At 39.8% G+C, this 20371-nt stretch overlaps 1 protein-coding gene and 1 long non-coding RNA gene across 5 annotated transcripts in view; one reads left to right on the top strand and one right to left on the bottom strand.

The window, feature by feature from the left end:
* LOC109432609 (proto-oncogene tyrosine-protein kinase ROS) overlaps window positions 1–20371 on the bottom strand; it is a 94215-nt gene that overhangs the window by 24729 nt on the left and 49115 nt on the right. For all 4 annotated transcript variants that reach the window (XM_029877454.2, XM_029877451.2, XM_029877453.2 and 1 more), the window contains exon 2: window positions 5748–5810. In XM_029877454.2, the coding sequence (XP_029733314.1) occupies window positions 5748–5810 (63 nt within the window). The remainder of the gene's footprint in view (window positions 1–5747; window positions 5811–20371) is intronic.
* LOC134285136 (uncharacterized) lies at window positions 6589–7792 on the top strand. Its single transcript, XR_009996171.1, has 2 exons — window positions 6589–6934; window positions 7196–7792. It is a non-coding gene; the product is annotated as an uncharacterized LOC134285136 (long non-coding RNA).

The following is a 20371-nucleotide window of genomic DNA, read 5'->3' as shown; positions in this document are numbered from 1 at the left end:
CAGAAATTCTTTCCTGGTTTGCTTGAGGAATACTTTTTGAGATTTTTACGGTTGTGGGAGGTGCTGGCGAAAATGTTTCAGGAGTTCCCTTCTACTATCCGAAATTTTCTCAAGAAATTAATTCCAAGATCCCTCTAGGGTTACTCCTTCCAAGATTACCCAAACATTTTTTTCGGATATTCTTCCAGGAATTCCTTCCGTGAATTCTGCACATTTTTTTTAGAATACCTCTAGGATTTCCTTCTATGATTCCTCAGGGAGCTATATCTGAGATTTTTTTGTGGTATTCCTTTTGGGGCCCTTCCAAGATTTTCATCTGAAATTCCTTCTGAGACTACAAGGGATCTCTCATAGAGTTTCAGGTATCCTCTAGGAATTTCATCCGAGTTTATCCTAGTAGCTTCTGATGGAAACCAAAAGAAACTTGCTGGAGTATCACCTCAAGGAAATCCTGTATGAACTTCATGAGGAAATCCATAAACAAAAACTGCAGGAAGAAGTGCTTAAAATACTCCCCAATAAACTTCTGAAGGATTTCCATTAGAAACATCTGAAAGTATTTCAGAATGAACTTCCTGAGGAATTCCTGAAAAAGCCACAGGCATTCCAATCGAAGCTTGGAGCAATCCAGAAAAGAGTTCCTGAATAAATCTTGGAAGCGGTTTCTGAAAGAATTGCAGAAGAATTCCCCAGAATGGGTTCCAAGAGGAATCCTAGAAAAAGTTCCATAGGAAGAAGTTCCAATGGAAGAAGTTCCAAAAGATAAAGTTCCCGAAGAAATCCACGAAGCAATTCCTGGCAGAAACCTACTAAAAATCCCGGAGGAATCCCCGATGGAGCTCCCGAAAGAATCCTGGAGGTTGTTCTTGGAGAAATCCTGGAAGAGGTTCTTGGTTCCAGCAGTAGTTCCCGAAAGAATCCCAGAAGAAGGTCCTGGAAAAACTCAGCGAAATTGTTGGAGGAATACTGAAAGAAGTTCCTGTAGCATTCCTGTAAAGATCTCAGAAAGAATTCCTGAAGAAAACCCAAATGGAACTCTGGCAGGAATGTCGCATAGAGTTCCTGAAAGGAATCCCTGACGGAATTTAGGAAGGTGTTCCTTAGTGGTTCCTCCGGGAGTTCCTTCATAAGATTCCCTAGCAGTTCCTACAGGATTTTTGATCTTTCTATGATTCATTAAGGTTCTCAGAAATTTCTCCAGAAAATCTTTTGGGATTTCCTATTACCGTTTGGTACCGGATTGTTTCACCACTGCTGCTGCTACTGCGCTGGTCTCCAACACGTTTATTATGCTTGATTTCATCGCCGGGGTCATATATGATCCCTGCGGCCCAAAAGAGTTAAGACTTCAATATGTTTTCAATGTCATCGGGAATTTTGACAAGAAATCCTTTCGGAGTTTCCCCGAGAATTACTCCAGGAGTTTCACGAATGATTCCTCCATAGGCTACTCCACACAAGCGTTGCCGGGAATTTCCTCATATGTTCCTTTCAGAGTTCTTTCAACAGTTACTTCAAGACTTTCTCCGGATATTTCTTCATGAGTTCTGCCAGGATTTTTTTTTTCGTTAGTTCCTTCGAGAGAATGCCACTTTGAATTTCTTTAAAGCCTCCCCAGGTATTCGTTGATAACTTATTCCGGGGGTATCCTTGTTACGAGTTCTCTCGTATTTTTTTCTTTTTTTTTTCCAGGAATTCCCTCAGGACATTTCTAACAGTGCCCTTAAAATACCTTAACGAATATTCCTTCGAGATTTTTATCATGATTTTATGACTTTGTCCGGGTATTTCGTGTCCCAAGAATTTCTTCATGGTATTTTCCGAAAAAAACCTTCAAAAGTTCCTTTCCTTTTAAACAACATATATATGAATTATATCAGGAGTTCCTCCTGGAATTGTTCCAGCAGTTCCACCTTAATTTACTCCAAGAGCTCCGCTGGGAGAAGTTTCTCTATAAATCCTCTGGAAGTTTCAGTGAGAATTCCTCCAGAAGTTTTACCGGGTATTCCTCTGAAATTTTTGGGGGAATAAATACCTATATTCCATACCTATATTCTTGATAGAACTCTTGGAAGAATTCTCGCAGCCACTGTGGGGAACAGCTATCTAGGAAACTATTGAACAAATAATCAAAAAAAAAATATATTAAAGAATCTTTAGAGGGAGGGGACAATTTTAACTGGAACTCCAGGGAATTTCTGGAAAGAACTTCGGATGGAATTTCTAGCAGAGCACCCAGCAGTAATCCTGGCAGAAATTTCGAAGGAACTCCTGGTTAAATTTGGAGGATTTTTTAGTAATTCTTAAAAGTAATAATGGAAGAATTTTATAAGGAATTTCTTGGAAACCATAATCGTAAAAATACCCATTAATCGCTAGTGAAACTCCTGGGAAAATTTGGAAACCAGCTACAAGTAACACCTCTTGAAATTCATTTCTGGAAAATTCCTGGTGAAACTTCCAGCAAAATTCTTAGGGGAACTTCAGGAAGAACTCTCTACGAAACTTTTGTTATTTTGTTTTGAATTCCTGGTGAAATCCTATAGGAATTCGTGGTAGAGCTTCCTGGGGAACAACTATCTTAGGAACTATTGGTGTGTACTTTTTTTAGAAATTCTCAGTATTAATCCATTAAGACTACCTGGTGGAACTCCTATACGAGTAGTTTACCAAGAGGAGTTTGTGGTGAAACTCTGGCAGGAATTTGTGTTGCACCTACTATTATAATTCTCGATGGAGCTCCTACGGGGATTCTTTACGGAGTGATTTCTTGTGGAACTGTTAAAGAAATTTCAGGCAGAACGCGAGTAATTGACAGTGAACTCGTAAAGGAATTCCTGGAGGAACTCTAATAACAATATACGGTGGAACTTCTGAAAAAAAAAATCGGGTACAACTCCTGGAGCGATTTTGGGTTGAAGTCCAAGTAGAATCCTTCATGGAACCCCCCGAAGGAACTTCCAATGGATCTCCTGGAAAAATTCCAGGTGAAACTGATGGATAAATTTCCTGTTAAAAGCTTGGGTGAATCCCCAATGAAACTATGTACATATATGTAGAAGTCCCAAGGAACTATAGAAGTTTCTGGCGGAATGCCTAGAGAACTTCCTGACAAAAAGCCTTTGGAGGACTTTTGGCGGAACTGCTATAGAAATTCCCTGTGGAACTTTTGATGCAATTTCCTGGGAATTGAAATGAACATTCTCGGTGGAACTCCTAGAAGAATTTCCGGTGGAACCCCTGGCGGAAATTTCGTCGGAGCTTCTGCAGATATTCCCGGTGAAACTTTAAGAGAATTGTCTTGTGGAACTCCCGCAGGAGTTCTGGGCGGAACTTCTAGGTTGATTCCCGATAGAACTGGTAGAGTAATTGGTGGGGAATTTCTGAAGAAACTATTGAAGAACTCCTATAGAAACACCCGGGGAGTTTGCTGTGGATCTCATATAGGATATCTCGGTGCAACTCCAGGCAGGAATCCCCGGTGGATTCCTGGAAGAATTCCAGATGGAACTCCTGAAGAAAATCTCGTTGGAAATTTTGATGGAATTCTCGGTGAAACTTCTGAAAAAACTATCGATTGAACTGCTATGGAAACTATTGGTGGAGCTTTAACACAAATTCCGGTGGATCTTCTATATGTATGAATGTATTACCGGTGGTGCACCTGATGGAATTCCTGATGGTACCACCATAAGAAATCCCCGTGAAACTTCTGAAGAAATTTCTGATGGAACTATTGTTAACTTCCCACCTAAACATGCAAAGAAAATCTCATTGGAGCTAAAACAGAAATTCCTTGTGCAATTTGCAAACTATCAACTACTTGAATCTGGTTTATACTTTTATTTTACTTTTAAAACAAAGTTGACGAAATAGATGCAATTTGGAACTCATGCAGGAAATCTCGGTGGAACTCCCCGAGGAATTTCCGGAGGAATTTTGGTGGAACTCCTCGCAGGAATCGCAGAAATTCTCGCAAGAATTCTCGGAAGGAAATCTCTGAGGAACTCCTAAAGGCATTCCGGGAGGAACTCCTGGCAGAATTCCAAGAGGATCTCACGGAGGAATTCCCGGGTAAACTCCCAGACAAGTTTGTTTGGGAGCTCGTAGAGGAATTTCCCGAAGAATTGCCGGAGGATCATCTGAAGGAAATCTCGAAGGAACTCCCGGAGGAATGCTACGAAGAACTTCAGCAAAAATCCTCGAAGGAACTCTCGGTGGAACTCCTAGAGAAATTCTTGGTAGAATGACTATATGTATTACCGGTAGTTCTACTGATGGAATACCCGATGGTAATACTATAGGAAATCCCTGTTGACCTTCTGGATGGGATTATTGTTAACTTTCCAGTTAAACATAAAAAAAAACTCGCTGGAGCTTATACAGAAAATCCTAGTGAAATTTCAGAACTACCTAGAGAACTACCAACTTTTTGAATCTGGTTTATATTAGTAGGGGATTTATTTTAACTTTCAATACAAAGTTGACGAAACATACGCATATTGGAATCTAAAACAAACCCCGATGGAACTGAGTGGAATTTGGCCTATTTTTGGCGTTCCATAATCTTAGAACTTCTAGGGTAATTCCCGTTAATAGAACTACTAACTGGGGTTTCCAGTTAGCCTAATGGTTAAGGCTTTAGATCGTAAATCCGGATGCAGCGGGTTCGATTCCCGTTCCGGTCGGGAAAATTTTCTTGACTCCCTGGGCATTAAGTATCATTGTACTTGCCTCACAATATACAAATTGATGCAATGGCAGGCAAAGAAAGCCCTTCAATTAATAACTGTGGACGTGCTCAAAAGAACACTAAGTTGATGCGAGACAGGCCAAGTCCCATTACGCAAACGTAGATCCATAAAGAAGAAGAAGAAGAAGAAGAGGACTACTAAAGTAATTAATGGGAAACTCATAAGGAATTCACAGTGGAACTTCTAGAAAAATTCCCTAAAGGAACTCCCGAAACATTTCCCGGAAGGAAATCTCTGACGAACTCCTGGAAGAATTCCAACAGGACCTCACGAAGGAATTCCCGGGTAATCTCTCAAAATTTCTTGGGGAACTCCCAGAAGAATTTCCGGAGGAACTCATGATGGAAGTCTTGGAGGAACCTCCGGAGTAATACCTGGAGGAGTTCCCGCAGGTATTTCCGGAGGCTGTTTTGCAAAATCCAATGAAAATAAACACTTGTTGCATTTCTCAGCACCCAACAGAGAACCTTCAATCAAACAGCAAACATAATTTTCCATTTAAAAACTTCTGTAGCGGCATTGCATTGGCAGTAGCAATGGTACTCTCTATGCTCGCGTTGTTCTTGCTTTCATCCGGTACGCATAGCCGCGCTACCGCGCCGCCGCACCAGTTCACTGTGGAACCAAACAAAACAACCATCAGAGAACCTTTGAGTGAACCCATTCCGAAAGAGCCAGCCAGAACGCGTGAGGGACCCCTTCCTGTCCGGACGTACGGTCCAGTGATTTTGTAAGTCATCGCCCGGCTGGGTTTGAGCCAGCAAACGCGCGCGATGCGATGTCGAAAACTCATTCACCGGCTTTGCCTATAGGGCGTATGGATGGAAACGAGATGACAATCGCCCGCCAAAACTACCGAAAGGGAGTCACATCATCGCGCCGATGATCGTCAGGTGTTGTGCTACAGTTTTTTTTTACGCCATACCCGACCAAAATACCGAAGTGATGAGTTTCCTGCTGAAAGGAGCACGAGGAAGCCACAAAATTGCCTACCTGTGTGATGTAGCAATCACTGCCACAGCTGACGTCGATATGCTCGTTGAAGCCGGTTCGGTTCTGGAATGGAGAAGAATGGTCAAAAAAAGGGAGATTAAAATCAATTCAAACACAGGTGGGTGACATCACAGAGAAAAAACTATGCAGTTTGAATCAACTAACACGTTTGTTGATTTACAAACTGGACAAATAGTTGATTTTAATTGTAGTTTTGTTGTTTTTGAACCACGTTTATTGTTTGAAACAAACCGGTAAAACAGTTGTTTCTACCATCATGTAGTAACCAACTGCCAAATTAGTTGTTTCAAACCGGAAACTTGGTAAATTCTACTAAACGATGTCATATAATTACAATTTACCAAAAACTTTACCCTTCGATTTTTTTTAAATTTTTCTGTAGAAATCTGACTTCTGTTGGGGTAAAGTAGTGACAGCCCCCTGGTACCAGAATTATAATGACGATGAATGATGATGACTGATGAGATTTGTGTGAGTGTGTATGTGTATAAGTACCGACGAAGCATATTGCTGAATTGTGTTGATTGTTTTGTTTTAATCATTAGTCCGTACTACTCACCGTTTGTAAATAGATGTTGTCGATAACGCAATCATAGAGTGTAATTAATTTGATGAATCACGAATATCCCGGGACGGTTTTTGGTCGGTCTGTTCGCTTGTGAGACCGTGCGCTGGGATTCTAACAAGAACTTCCAGCTTCTCAATTTGCCGAAGTTGCCAAGAAGGTAAAAACGGATGATTTTGGGACTATTCATAGCACGAACGTACCGAACCGTCGTGTGCGGGAATACCCGCACAATATACAGTACAGTAAGGACCCGATTTTGTCAGCCCCTTGTAGCATTTTGGGCTGACAAAATCGGGTACCTGACAAAATCGGGACATTTTTTAAAATCATTTTTTTATTCATGAAAAATTGTTCTGAGCACATCAGAGACGGAGATAGGTGCTGAGGGTCTGCTTTGGGTTCGTTCAAATATTACGTAACGCCAATTAGGGGGGGGGGGGTCCGCGCTGTGTTACGATTTATTCAAAATTTTAAAATTTCTCTTTCAAAAATAGTTACGCGGCGAAGGGATAGCGGATAGGGTCCAAAATTGCCAAATTTTGCGTTACGTAATATTTGAACGAACCTTTTGTGGTAAAAAAATCGAAAGGGTGTTAAGGTGACTTGGTGCATCACAGAATTTCCATAGGAATCATTGACTTTTTAATTTTCAATGATTGTTTGCCTCGCGTTTTTAAAGTGATAAAAAACGGGAAATTTTGCAGTCACGCAGTACAAAAAGTATCATCACACTCACCACGAGTGAGCATATGGGATGATACATTTTCATCCGAATTTGCGCTTTGGTAACTGAGTTTTATCACTTTGAAATTTCGAGCGAGATTTCAATGATGCTGATGACGCACTACGCGTCGTTAAGGGCACCGAAAAAAATGGAATTTTTTCAAAGTTAACATTCAGTGTTATTTTACAGCAGAACTATTACATCTTTTATTTCTTGTCATAACATCCCTACTGGGACACAGCCTTCTCCTAGCTTAGCAATTGTGGTCTACAGAAAACAGTTGACACTGGATAGCGCAGTTTAAATCATAACATCTTACATTAGCTGTCAACGAGTGAAAATGAACCAACATCTGATTGACAAGTACAGACACTCATACTGTCCGAATTGGCTACGTTTCCGATGCCTTTCCACTTTAATTTCCAGAGCCTTATCTCTAAAGAGTCTCTCGATAAATCTTTGAAGGAATGTTCGGGGAAATTTTTAGAGAAACTACCCGAGTATATACGGAACATAACCCTCAAAACATTCCCGAAGGGATCCCGTTAGTAGTTTCTGCAAAAAACCTTTACAGGAGCTCCGGATAGATCCCTTAAGTAATTTCGGAAAGAAACCTTAGTGCAATCTCCATAGAAATCTCTAGAGGCGTTTCTTTAGCATTTTCTGAAAAATCATTGAAAGAATCCCAATTGCAATCTTTGAAGAAATTTCCTTGAGAAATCCATGGAGGAATTCCTGGAAAAAAGTACTGGGGAAATATCTGGAGCAGTACCATCTGGGGAAATACCATAGCAGAAATGAATTGTTAAATTCTAGCATGAATTCCAGAAGAGTTTCCAACAAAATTTTCTAAAGGAATTTCAGAAGCAATACCAAGGGATCTTCGTAAAGAAATACCAAGAGGTAACCCTGGAAAAATCTGAAGCGGGACCCCCGGGAAATCCTATGGATGCTCAATTGGGAAATCTAACAGAGGAATCATAGTGAAATCTCTAGAGGAATTCTTGTATGAGTAATTACTAAAGCATTAATAGAGGAACATTTTACGAAATTCGTAGAAGGATCCCTGAAGGAATCCCAAGAGGAATTTTTGAAAAAAAACCCTAGGAAAATCGCTTGATTTATTCATCAGAAGGTTGGTTCCAGGGGCACGTTCTCTTCCATTTGGAAAATGTATGCCTTCCGTAATTTATTCATAGACTATTTATTTTTTTTTATTCCGTGTCGGGTATTTCCATCACTGCGACCAGTTTTTTGATCATGGACCAAAGCACGCAGTAATTCATATAGGAATTATTGCAATAGTATCTACAGAATTCTCTGAATACATCACTAGATGAGTTCCTGTAGAAATTACTGGATGAAGTCCTACAGGAATACCAGCAAGAATTTCTGAAAAAGTCTCAACAGGAGTTCGTCAACCTGGGGGTATCATAGGAAGAATGCATTTATAAACAATTCTTAGGGAAATATCTGAAAAGGTTCTTATAGAAATTTCCAGAAAATTTCTTGGAGGAACTCCAGCAGAAGTTCCAGGACTATCCAAACAGATATGTATGGAGAAATGCCAGCAGGATGTCTTAAAAGAATCGCAAGGAAATCCCTGGTTAGGTCCACGTAACAATTGTAGGAGGAATTATTGTAGAAATCCTTGGAGAAACCCCTTGATACGTCGCTGTAGGAGTTCATGTAGAAAATTTTTGAGCAAAAATGCTGTCAGAATATCAGCAAAACTTTTGGAGGAATCCTAGCAGGAGTTCCGGAACAAGTCTCAAGAAAAGCTTACGGAAATCACACGAGGAATGCCTGAGAAAATCTTAAAGAGACACACTTTAATGAATCGTTATAAAATTCTCGTAGAATTCCTTTAAAAACTGCCGGCGGAATTCTTGGAGAAATACCAGCAAAAATTCTTACATGAAACCACGCAAAAGTTCTTGAAGGAATCGCAGCAAGAATTTTTGGTGGAATCCCATCTCGAATTACTTAAGGGTTCCTAATGAATATAATTCTCACAGCAATTGTTTAAGCATTCCAAGCAGGAAATCTACAATACAAATCTCATAATAAAAAGGGCGGAACAACCATTACATGTCTCAACATTTTCCACCCCGTCTAGGCATATTTCAATTTATTTATTTATTTATTTATGCAAACTTATTCCGTTATCAGATAGAACGGAGTCTGCTCTATCTGTTACTGGTCAGAGATTACATGAAAAATGGGCCATGTGCTCAGAAGGAAGGGAGAAGCAAAAATTCGAAATTGTTGTTACGCCCTTTTCAAATGTTAGCCTATCTGGATCAATCGAAACAAGTAAACCTAGAATACCTAGAAGAATACGTGGGCTTAAAACGTAGCCGATGTGGTAAGCGCACGTGCAATCAGCAAAACCATGCTGAGGGTGACGAGTTTGATACCTGGTTAGCTCAGGATCCATTTCATAATCGACATTTTCTTAAGGTCAAGAAATCCCATTGCAATTTTTCATACAAACTTTAGAGGCACAAAACCGACAAACAAAGCATAGAGCCAAGCCACACTTGTTTTTCCTGGCTTTGCTCACTTCCAAAAAGAGGCAGCTTTTACAAATCGAGAGCATTTGTTTACAAATGTTCAAGATTGGTGCTCTTGAAAACGTGAGTAGGGGACCAAGTCGGCCATTGTGGCAGCCATGTTTGTATTCTCTGAAGTTTCTCCTTAACTATCTTGTGTATAAAATATCTTCATGACTACCGCACGATATATGTACAAATGCAAAATAAACATTGTCTGTGGGGGATCTAAGTTAAAAATGGTAAAAGTTCTCATAAAATACTAAGCTGAGGAGCAGGCTGTGTCCCAGTTGGAACGTTACGCCAAGAAGACAGAGAGAGAGAGAGCAATTGAATTAGCAATTGAAAACAATATTGGTTTAAAGCATTGGCGATGGTTGGGTGCTAAAATTGCCTCAATGTGTTAATTTGCAAAAAAAAAGTTTGGCCATTTTGAAAAGTTACTCGAGTTTTGTTCATTGCGTAATTTTTCTATGACGCCTAAAGACATCAACTGCATTAAGATTGATAATAAAATGGAAATTCTTAATGAAACACAAATTTATTTTTTACTTCAAAAAAGGCTGACAAAATCGGGTCAAAAAGCTGACAAAATCGGGGGTAGACAAAATCGGGGGCTGACAAAATCGGGTCCCCACTGTATATCGCAAACATTAGCTTTACTTTTAAGATGTCTTATTTAGCGTTTCGACAAAAAATGCCAAAACTTACCATTTGATGCTCCTTGTCGTGAACATCGGGAAGCGCTGACAACGGCCAAGTGTGGACCATGGAACCCTGCAATTACATATTCTTCTTCCACAAGATGTCTTTCTAATTTGTTTTAGGTGCCTCCACTTTCCGACAACAGCAGTCAGTTTCGTATACAGAAGTCAAAAAAAAAAGATCTGGACAAGGCGACGATTGGAAAATTATGTGTTTGGTGCGCTATCAGATGATGCTTTCGTAGAATTCGGTAAAATTCGTGACCATAAAAAGAGTGAACTATGTGTTGACTTTTTTTTTGGTCTGGTGACAGAGAGTTTTGAAATTGGTAGCACATGTGCGAAGCGTAAGCGAATAACTCTTAAGAAGCATCAGCTATTGTGTTCTGAATTTTAAGATTGACTATTTTTCGTTTTTATTATTTTATTCTCTTTTTATTAGCGAGATTTCTTATTGAACGTTCAACAATTGTGTATCGTATATCGGTGTAACTTCTGTTTTCATGTGGCTGTTTTTGTGACCCTTCGTCAACATTAACAGTGATTACTAAAAGTACAGTCCCGAATGACACGCAAAACATTTGCATCAATTCAAATGCAACCGTACCAGAAAATACGGGTTGACTTACGCGTGTAGCTGCATTTTCAAGAGCTGCTACTAACGATGCCTCGGCACCGTCCAGCCATACCCAAAGTTGCAGACGATGACGGGGTTCACAGCCACAAATCTCGTTTGATTGAGGTTCTGCATGCTCCTGCGGTCAGGAAGTACAAATTTAAGCTTTCGAACCAATCGGAATGATCATCATCAGCTCTGCTCTTGTTAAACAGGATACCGCACAATTTGTGCAGTTTGGGTGAAATTGATGTCCGCATCCTCTTGAGAGCACTTTTGAGCAATAATGCACTTTAGCTGCAGTCAAGGGGGTCGAAGCAAAATGCATTTTCTGAGAGGTTTATTTGTCATGAAGGGCCTAAAACGTTATCTGGATTCTTGATTTAAACCACGAAATACATGTTTAAAAGAACATAATTACTCATTTTTTGACTTTTTTTTATTGAATCTTGTGCCCAAGCTTAAAACGCACATTTTGAGAGTTTTTCTTTACTGTGCACATGAGTAAAACTTAGCACCCAATTAGAATAACAATAATGGTATACCATATATGTCATTCCACCAACCAAACGGCGCGCTTTATACCACTTTCTCTCTTCTAATGCAAAAGGTGACCATTCCCGATGCAGTCAAATTTTGCCCGTTCATCCGAAGCATCCGATGATGATTGATGGGTTGACCATTACCCAGACTTGTGTGACGCGAATAGCATCACGATGACGCGGATGAATATTAGAAACGAAACAAAAAAAAAAAGATCGCAACCGTCTAACGTGCCAAAGGTGAATGACACTTTTGTTTAGAAATACTTAGAAAGCGGTGCGTGATAGCAATCAGCGTGACAGAATACGCATTCGTTTGACCCAGTTTTTGTCACTTCTTCGTGGGAGCTGGCTACTCTCAGTGCAGAAGTGTCAAAGAAAAATTAGCGAAGCCATCTATAAATAATAGAATAAAAAACAAAACAAAAAATAAATTGAACGTAAGTGAGAGCAACAATGCAGAAATGATTGGTAAAAGAAGAAAGCAAAAATCACAGTGCTAAAGAGTTCGAACGAAAACAAGAAATGTCGCTCGTGGTAAGAATGCGCACAAAAAAGAATGACATAACCCAGGAAAAAGTGCAAGATAATAAATTGATGTGTGTATCGCAGAGCTGTTTTCCAACAGGTCTGTTGTTCTTTTTTTTTCGTGTGATTGTTCCCAGTATTCTGAGTTAATTTTACGATAATTTATAGTGGAATGTGATTTAACGAATCCGAGTGAGGGACTTTGTGCAAGCGGGAAACTGTTGCGCTTGCGATATTTATATCGAGAGAGATTGTTTCGTGTGCATCATTTGCCAGTGAAAAACAAATTCATGGACACAGGTGTATGTTGTTTACTTCCATCAACTATACCTTTTGATGTTGATTTATTATTCAGGTAAAATGTTTGAATACTCCATATCCAGTATTGTCGTCGCGGTTGAAACCCGAAGTTTCCCCACACGCGACAATCAAGTTTTCTCCATATCCATACGTGAAACCTAACGTCGGACATAGTGCGCTGGGAAGCGGATCTAGCCCTCTATCCAGCGCACTTTGTCCGACGTACGTCCGACGCACGGTTCAGGAGAAAAATCGATTTTCGCGTGTCAAAAATTCCGTTTTTCAACTGCACGAACAATATTTTACGAGCGCTAAAGGTCACCAGAGTTTCTTCAAGTCTCATTCTAGTAGGGATCAGCTGATATGATGTTTGCATTATGTCGTTTGACAGCTGATCAATAAGATCAATCAACAATGTGCTAGATGAGTGCAACTATAAATTTTGTTACTTGCAAAAAATTGGCTTTCTCAGTCTTGATCTTTTCAAAACGATGTGTTTTGCTTTGCCCGACGTTTCAGCTCTTTTATTGCGCCTTTTTCAAGGGGATAACTGTCAACGGGCGACAACTATCCCCTTGAAAACAAAAACTCAATAAAAGAGCCGAAACGTCAGGCAAAGCAAAACACACCGTTTTAAATAGTCCAAGACTGAGAAAGTCAATTTTTCGGTAATATATTATCGATCAACTGTCAAACGACACAGGCCAAGCGTCGGATCAGACAGTGAGCACATCACTGATTGCCGTTTAGTGCGCTAAAATGCTGGAAGCCAAGATGTGGCTGGTAGGGCCCGTAAAACTTTGGTTGGCCATTGCTAATTGGAAAATTGTACACGTTTATGAAAACAGGTTTAATTTTATACCCAATGACCAGTTGCCAAAAAATTGACGTGAAACTTATCAACCAAAACAAATTTAATAAACACAACATTCGCCAAAAAAATCACTTATTTGTATCACGGGGCACATAAAAAACAAATGTACGATAATACAAATAAAAAACGTGGAGTGTTAAGTCTAAAGACCCCTTCAATTTTCCTGAAGTCACCTAAAACGCCGCGCCCTGCAACCTGAACACAACTCAAAACGCATTGAATTAACCTGAAACGCCCCTGAAATTAGTTGAAACGTCTCAAAACACATTTTAATCCCCCTTGATGCCTCTTACAACTCCCCTGGTATCATTTGAAATGCCGTGAAGGGATCATGAAACCCTCCTGAGAAGCAGACAATTTTCCGGCTATACCAGTCGGCCAGTATGTCTGAAAAAGGCGTAAAAACTTGAAGCATTTAAAGGGAAAGTGCGATTATTTGCCATATTGAGAGATAAATTTGTGATCAAATACAGCTTGTTTTGGTGGGATTCGAATCCACGACTGCGTATCGCTAGTCCAGCGCTTCAACAAATTAAGCCGCATAACAAGCTATAATTCTATGGAAGTCTAGAAAGTCAAACTGGATACAAAGCATAACGCTAATCGAGTCCATCTTTTACAACTTTATCTCTTTTTCGGCTCTTTGATGTCAATTTCTCGCACTCACGAGGCCTGTGAACAAGTGCGAGCTCCGTCTCCTGAAAACCACTGACTTTGCATGAGACTCTTTGAAATTCCCTGAAGCACTTCTAAGACCCCCGTGAAACATCTCCGTAAACCCTATGAATCCCCGTAAGATCTCCAGAAGCGCTGCCTCTGCCCAAGAAACAGAAGTAGCTGAAAAACAGTTTCTTAAGCTTAAGTTTGCTTGAAAGAGTGGTTTGTTCCGTTCTTATACAGCAAAAATGTTACTTGGGTAAAGTCCCATGAAACGATTCTGAAACTCATCACCTGAAAGCCACCCTGAAATCACCCAGTCAATCAGTGATCGTATAAGATGTTGCATAAGATGTTTAAGTGGAGGCGATATGCGTACATTTTACATGCGCTCAAATAGAGGCATGTACACGGAGAAACTGAAAAACTCAAAATTGGGTACTTTTAAACTCAATTTCGAGTTCTTTTTCATCTCCCTTTTCATGCGCTCTTTCTATTGTTGTCAGAGAGTGAAGAGAGAAACACCCCAACTTTTGCAGTTCAGTGCGTCAAGCCAACACTGAGTTTCTAGCACAGTACTCAAATTTGAGTGAATACAACCTAGTCAAAATTTCGGTTGGGTGGAAAAAACTTAAAATTAGGTATTTTTTCACATGGAAGCAAGCGGGAACAACCCAACAAAAACATCGATTCCATCAACTCAAAATTGGCTTGACGCACGCAACCCCGAAGTAGGGTGGAAAGAACTCACTTTTGGGTAATTTCGTCTCTCCGTGTACGCATATGGCCTCCACTTTATCATCCTATGCAACATCTTATACGATTGCTGGTTGTCTGGGCATGGAAACCCTCTGGATTTGCTTGAAAATCCCTAAAACCGCTGAAAACCTCCTTTGAAATCCTTGGAACTTCGTGCCCCCCTCCCCCCTCAAATCTCTGGAAATGCCTCTGAAAGTATCACGAGACCCTTCGAAACCTCCCAGAGTTATGAATACCGTCTACCTCCTTTGGTTTACCCGCATCTAATCTAAACACTTTTTGATTTGACTCCCGCTAACTTGCACATCGTTCAAATTTTGCTAATGGAACGGAGTGAAACGGAACGCAAATTTCGTTCGTTCGAAACAAAAATATTGATGTTTATTCGATAAACTGATAAAATGTTTAAAACTAAAATTTTAATTGTTTAAACTAACTCAAATACACATTTATTTCGACAATACCCATTGAGGAGTCCCCCGTTCCGCAGTCGAGAACATAAACAAAACATATACTGATTTATCGACCGTATTCTATTAAAAACTTGATGATTTTGTGGCTATATCGGCCTCTTTCTACTCATAGTATAAAGGAGTAGAGATCAAAGTGGATAATGAAATGATAGATATGATAGAATTCGCTAGGTAGCGAACAAGTGTGAAAATTTTTTATAGAAGGTGAAATAAGGCAAGTAGGCCATGTATTGAACGAATACATCGAATGCGTGAAACTTCTGCCGTGGCCCGTGGCGTCATGGCAGATGGTCATGGGTTCAATCCCAGCCCCGGCACCTTCGTCAATTGCTCTTTCCCCCTGAGAGTAGCGGACACTAACCCTCTTCTGAGCCAATGGCTCAAAAGGATCCGGATATTTGGACATCGGCGAACGGCAACTCATAATGGACCCCCAATCGGACTGGAAACAGGAACAACCAACAGTCACACATCAGCTTCCTCGTGCTCATCATTTCACCATGATAGGGTAGAATAGGGTGAAATCAGTGCACCGGCAACCAGTTGGATATAGTAGAATTAGAATTGAATACATTTAGGCGATGTACAAATTGTAAGTACAGCTTCCAATTGGAATCGTTCATGTCATTGAATAATAAAAACCCAGATTAATCCACCTAGTGGTGATAGTGCCTTTCTCGTCGAATATGTATTCAACATTTTTTCCGGCCATAAGCTGAAGTGTTCCTGAATCCTGATAATTCTCTAGAACGGAATAAATCCCATTTTCTTCTTTTGTCACAGTGCTCGTTAACTTGTCAATGCGGGGTAGAGTTGATAAATAAAAAATGAATTTGATGAAAACATTCTTAAAAAATTAAGAAAAACCGCTTAACTCATCGGTTTTGATAAAAAAAACTTCTGGAAGACTCTAATTTCATTTTAAAATTGAAAAATTTATTGGTTTATTTATTTGTGCACTTCTTCAAAATGTTGAATTCCGACCAAAATTTCCAAAGGGGGACCCCTTCCGGAACACAACCGGTTTAGATACGGTATGAAACTATTTTCCTGCTTACCGTTCATCTGGTTATCGAAAAAGCCGCTCTTCGATGTGTCACATGCCTGGGTTTGGTTCACCTTTTTAATTGGCCACTTCCAGCAGGACATCCGGAACCGGTTCCGGAATACAATTAGTTCAGATATGGTCTGAAACTATTTTCTTGCTTATCGTTTATCTGGTTATCGAAAAAGCCGCTCTTTGATGTGTCGCATGCCTAGGTTTGATACACTTTTTTAATTGACCACTTCCGGAAGGACATCCGGAACAGGTTCCGAAACAGAACCGGATCAAACATGGTCTGAAATTATTTTCCTGCTTACTGTTCATCTGGTTATCGAAAAAGCTGCTCTTTGATGTGTCGCATGCCTGGGTTTGGTTCACTTTTTTAATTGGCCACTTCCGGCAGGACATCTGGAACCGGTTCCGTAACACCACCGGTTCAAACGAGGTTTGAAACTATTTTCCTGCTTACCGTTCATCTGGTTATCGAAAAAGCTGCTCTTTGACGTTTCGCATGCATGGGTTATGTTCACTTTCTTATTTGGTCACTTCCGGCGGGACACCCGGAACCGGTTCCAGAACACTACCGGTTCAGATATAGTCAGAGACTATTTTCCTACTTCCCGTTCATCAGATATTAGAAAATGCCGTGGTTTGATGGGTCGCATGCATGGGTTTGTTGCATTTTCATATCTGGCCCCTTCCTGGGGTACCGGTCCGGAACACCTAAATGGCCATAACTCCGGAACGGCTGGACCGATCTGAACCATTTTCAATAGGAAACAATGGGACAATGTACCCCATCGAATGAACCATCGGTCGTTGAAATCGGTTCATATTTACTATCTAAAAATGAGGTGACCTTTTTGTACACATACACACACATACATACATACACACACACACACATACACACACACATACATACACACAGACATCATCTCAACTCGTCGAGCTGAGTCGATTGGTATATAACACTTGACCCCTCCGGGGGCTCTATCAAATTTTCGTTTTTGGAGTGAACATATAGCCTTTCGGTACACCTTGGTGTACGAGAAAGGCAAAAAGGAAAAGTTCGGGAGCGTATGTTATCTAATAGAAGTAAACATGATGTTGGCATTGAAAGTACAACATGGGAAGTGGATTTTTCCAGCGAAGGAAATGACGTTATAAGTTTAATGAAAAAAAAAAAATGCATTTGCGTAGGGCTGACCTGTCACAAAAAAAAATAAAACATTTATTTCTAACATAATCTGTCAGAAGATGCATTTTTGTTTCAAACATGGATTGCATTTGCTTCAAATGTAACGTTCGATTTGCTCCAAACAGTTTTATTTTTGTGGCCTGAACAAATTAACAACTTATTTGAGTTTACCTCAAATATTTTTGATTTTAACATAGTTTTTTTTCTGCGTGCATAATCAAAACAAAACATGAAATAGGTTGCCAGCAATGGGTTCTTCCGTCGTCCACAGGGTTGCTAAAGGTTCAAACTAAAAATGAACACCGTTGTTTTGCATGAGGTGTCGTTCAAACCAACGAGGGTAGACGGTATCCCAATTTCTACCCCCTTGGAACATCGAAAAAAGCCTGTGCTGTTGCCTGTGTGTCCCAAGAGTTTGTCTCCCGTTTTTGCCGAGACACGGAGACGTATGAGTGAGAGCTTTCGTATCTGAGCGAGAAACATCACTCTCCTAAACAAACACAAGGAAGAGCGTGATAAAAGAGGGCGCAAGTACCCCCTCTTCCATCCTTCTCTTTCTCGTGTTAGTTTATGAGAGTGAGCAAGAAAACAGAAAAAGTTGTGTACGCTAGTGATCACAGCATATTATACATATACCTTACGACGCAGGGAGTAAAGAACAGTGCTTGGGACTGTGGTTGTCACTGTGAATTCGTTTGGTGCTCTCAACAAATAGAATAGACACTATAAATTAATAATTAATAAATTAATTAGAGAGTTTATGTTTCGGCAAAGTTGTTAGACTTGTCAAAGACTTACAAGTGATGATCCTCTTCCATCCGGAAAGTTTTGAGTTGGTGATATTTGACCCTAGAAATGCCCGAAGAGCTTCCGGAATCAGTTCCTGTGGCAAACAGTTGTGAAAAGAAAAAGTTGTCTGTGGAAAAAGGTTCCCGTTTACACTACACGGAGAAATCAAACTACCTAATTTTTGGGTCGATTTTACTCAAAGCTGAGTATATCGAATAAACTAGTTACCCAAAATTAGGTTGTTTTCCCTCTTTCCCCCACCGATGTTGTCAAAAACAAACAGAGATGCATCTACCCAATGGGTGTCCTTGAGCCCAATAAGCCAATTTTGAGTAAATGTAGGTATACTCAAATTTAGGTCGAATGAGGAGGGGTCTTGGGTTGAATTTACCTACTCTTAAGTATATTTTTTTGCTGGAGGTAAAGGCAATTTACCTAGTGTGAGTTTAATCGATTTACTCAAATTCGGCTTATTGGGCGGAACTATGGGATTGCGTCAAAAGAACTCAATTTTGGGTAGTTTGGTGGTTACAATACTCGATTTGGATTCAAAAAAAAAAAAATAAAACCCAAAATAGAGTTCGCAATGCGCGAACTAAAGTACACACTAAGTTTTTTTCGCCGAATCTCGGCAAACCGTTTGCCGAGATTGGCACCGCCGAGTGCTCGGCAAACATCTCAGCAAAAAATCAATTTGCTGGGAAATCGGCAATCATAGAAATGACATCTATTAATTATTTGCCGAGATTCTCAGCAAATATATTAGCTGAATCTCGGCAAAATAATTTCCAGAAGAAATGGATTTGCTGAATCTCGGCAAATTGATTTGTTTTTGTTTCTCAATGAGAGAATAATTGTTATTCATAAAATTAAGATTATGAACCCGCATGAAAAATCAGTATAAAAGCTTTATTATTGCACATTCTCCAAAGTTTTCATAGAATTCTAATGAAAAATAAATAATTTATTGCTGGAAGTGCTAATTTTTTGTTTCGCTTCAAATCAGAAAAATACACTCAACCAGGATTGAACAGCTCCCGAGATGCGACCAGCTTCTCGAAGAACACCATCAATCGGTGTATTTGCTATTCTGTAATAGATTTAAAATGAAATAATAGCAATAATCACTTACAGAAAGAACTTACATTCACTTTTCTATCGTTCGGAACAGCACCTTCGTCGTCTCGTATCACTGCTTTGTTTTGGTATATTTATTTTCTGGCAGAGACAGGTGGCTGCAAAACTGACAGTTCTTTTGCCGAAACTCAGCAATAGATGAGGAGATTGCTGAATTTTCGGTAATCTCGTTTGCTGATTTCAGTAAAATCAGTGTTTACCGATGAGATCAGCAAAAAATGCTGTCAGTTTTTCCGCTTATCAAAGAATTTGCTGATATTTCGGTAAAACATTTTGGACAATCTCGGCAAAAACGTGTTGTTTGCTGAACTATCAGCAAAATCTGGATTTGCCGTTTGAAATCAGCATTTTTTTCTGCCGAGCTCAAGAATCTTTTTCAAGTGCGTAAGATGACCGATAGTTGATAACAGTAGACCCCCGGTCATCGGTGCAAACGGTTTAACTGCAATGCTTTTAAATGACAAGTCCGGCAAGTGCAACAAATTTGCAGATTTCGGTGCGCAAAGTTAGTCCCATAAACAGACGGTTGAACTTTTCGTTCAATTGACGTCAATCGACGAGTTGTTGACGTCTGTCAAACGTTGCAGTTACTGTCGTCTGAAAATAAAAATAGGTTCAAAATGGTTACTCTAATATGGTGGTTCACGTGGCTTGGTTTTCATATATGGATCGAAAAGCGTTGCAAACCAATTCAATTGAATTCCTATCTTTGGCAGTTCATGAATGGAATCTCATCAATCAATGGTCTCTTTTGTTGTGGAGTCTCACATAATCTGGATCGGATGCTGCGGATTATTCAGTCAGTATTTGCTTTCCGAATAGTCGATAGAATACTGATGATTCACGGGAGCTTAACTGCTTGATATAGTCTATTTTATGAGGCTAGTCAAACGACAGAAGTACGCGCTCTGATGTTTACGTTTTCAATCATCATCTGGTTGATGATGGTTAATGACTGCGCGCAAGTCAAGCGTAGTTTTTGAAACTGGCTAGAACAATAATTAGAAATTTTTATTTAATTTTTTTTCGCAAGTTAACGAGTGAATCGCAACAAAAAAAATACCTGATCAATTATTGAGTTTTGTATTGCTTTTCTGACAGCTTTTTAGCCTATTTTGGCTCAAATTTCTC

Source organism: Aedes albopictus, chromosome 1, assembly GCF_035046485.1.
Source record: "Aedes albopictus strain Foshan chromosome 1, AalbF5, whole genome shotgun sequence".
NCBI lineage: Eukaryota > Metazoa > Arthropoda > Insecta > Diptera > Culicidae > Aedes > Aedes albopictus.
The sequence above is the reverse complement of the archived record's forward strand: the minus strand, read 5'-3'. Positions and strand labels throughout refer to the sequence as shown.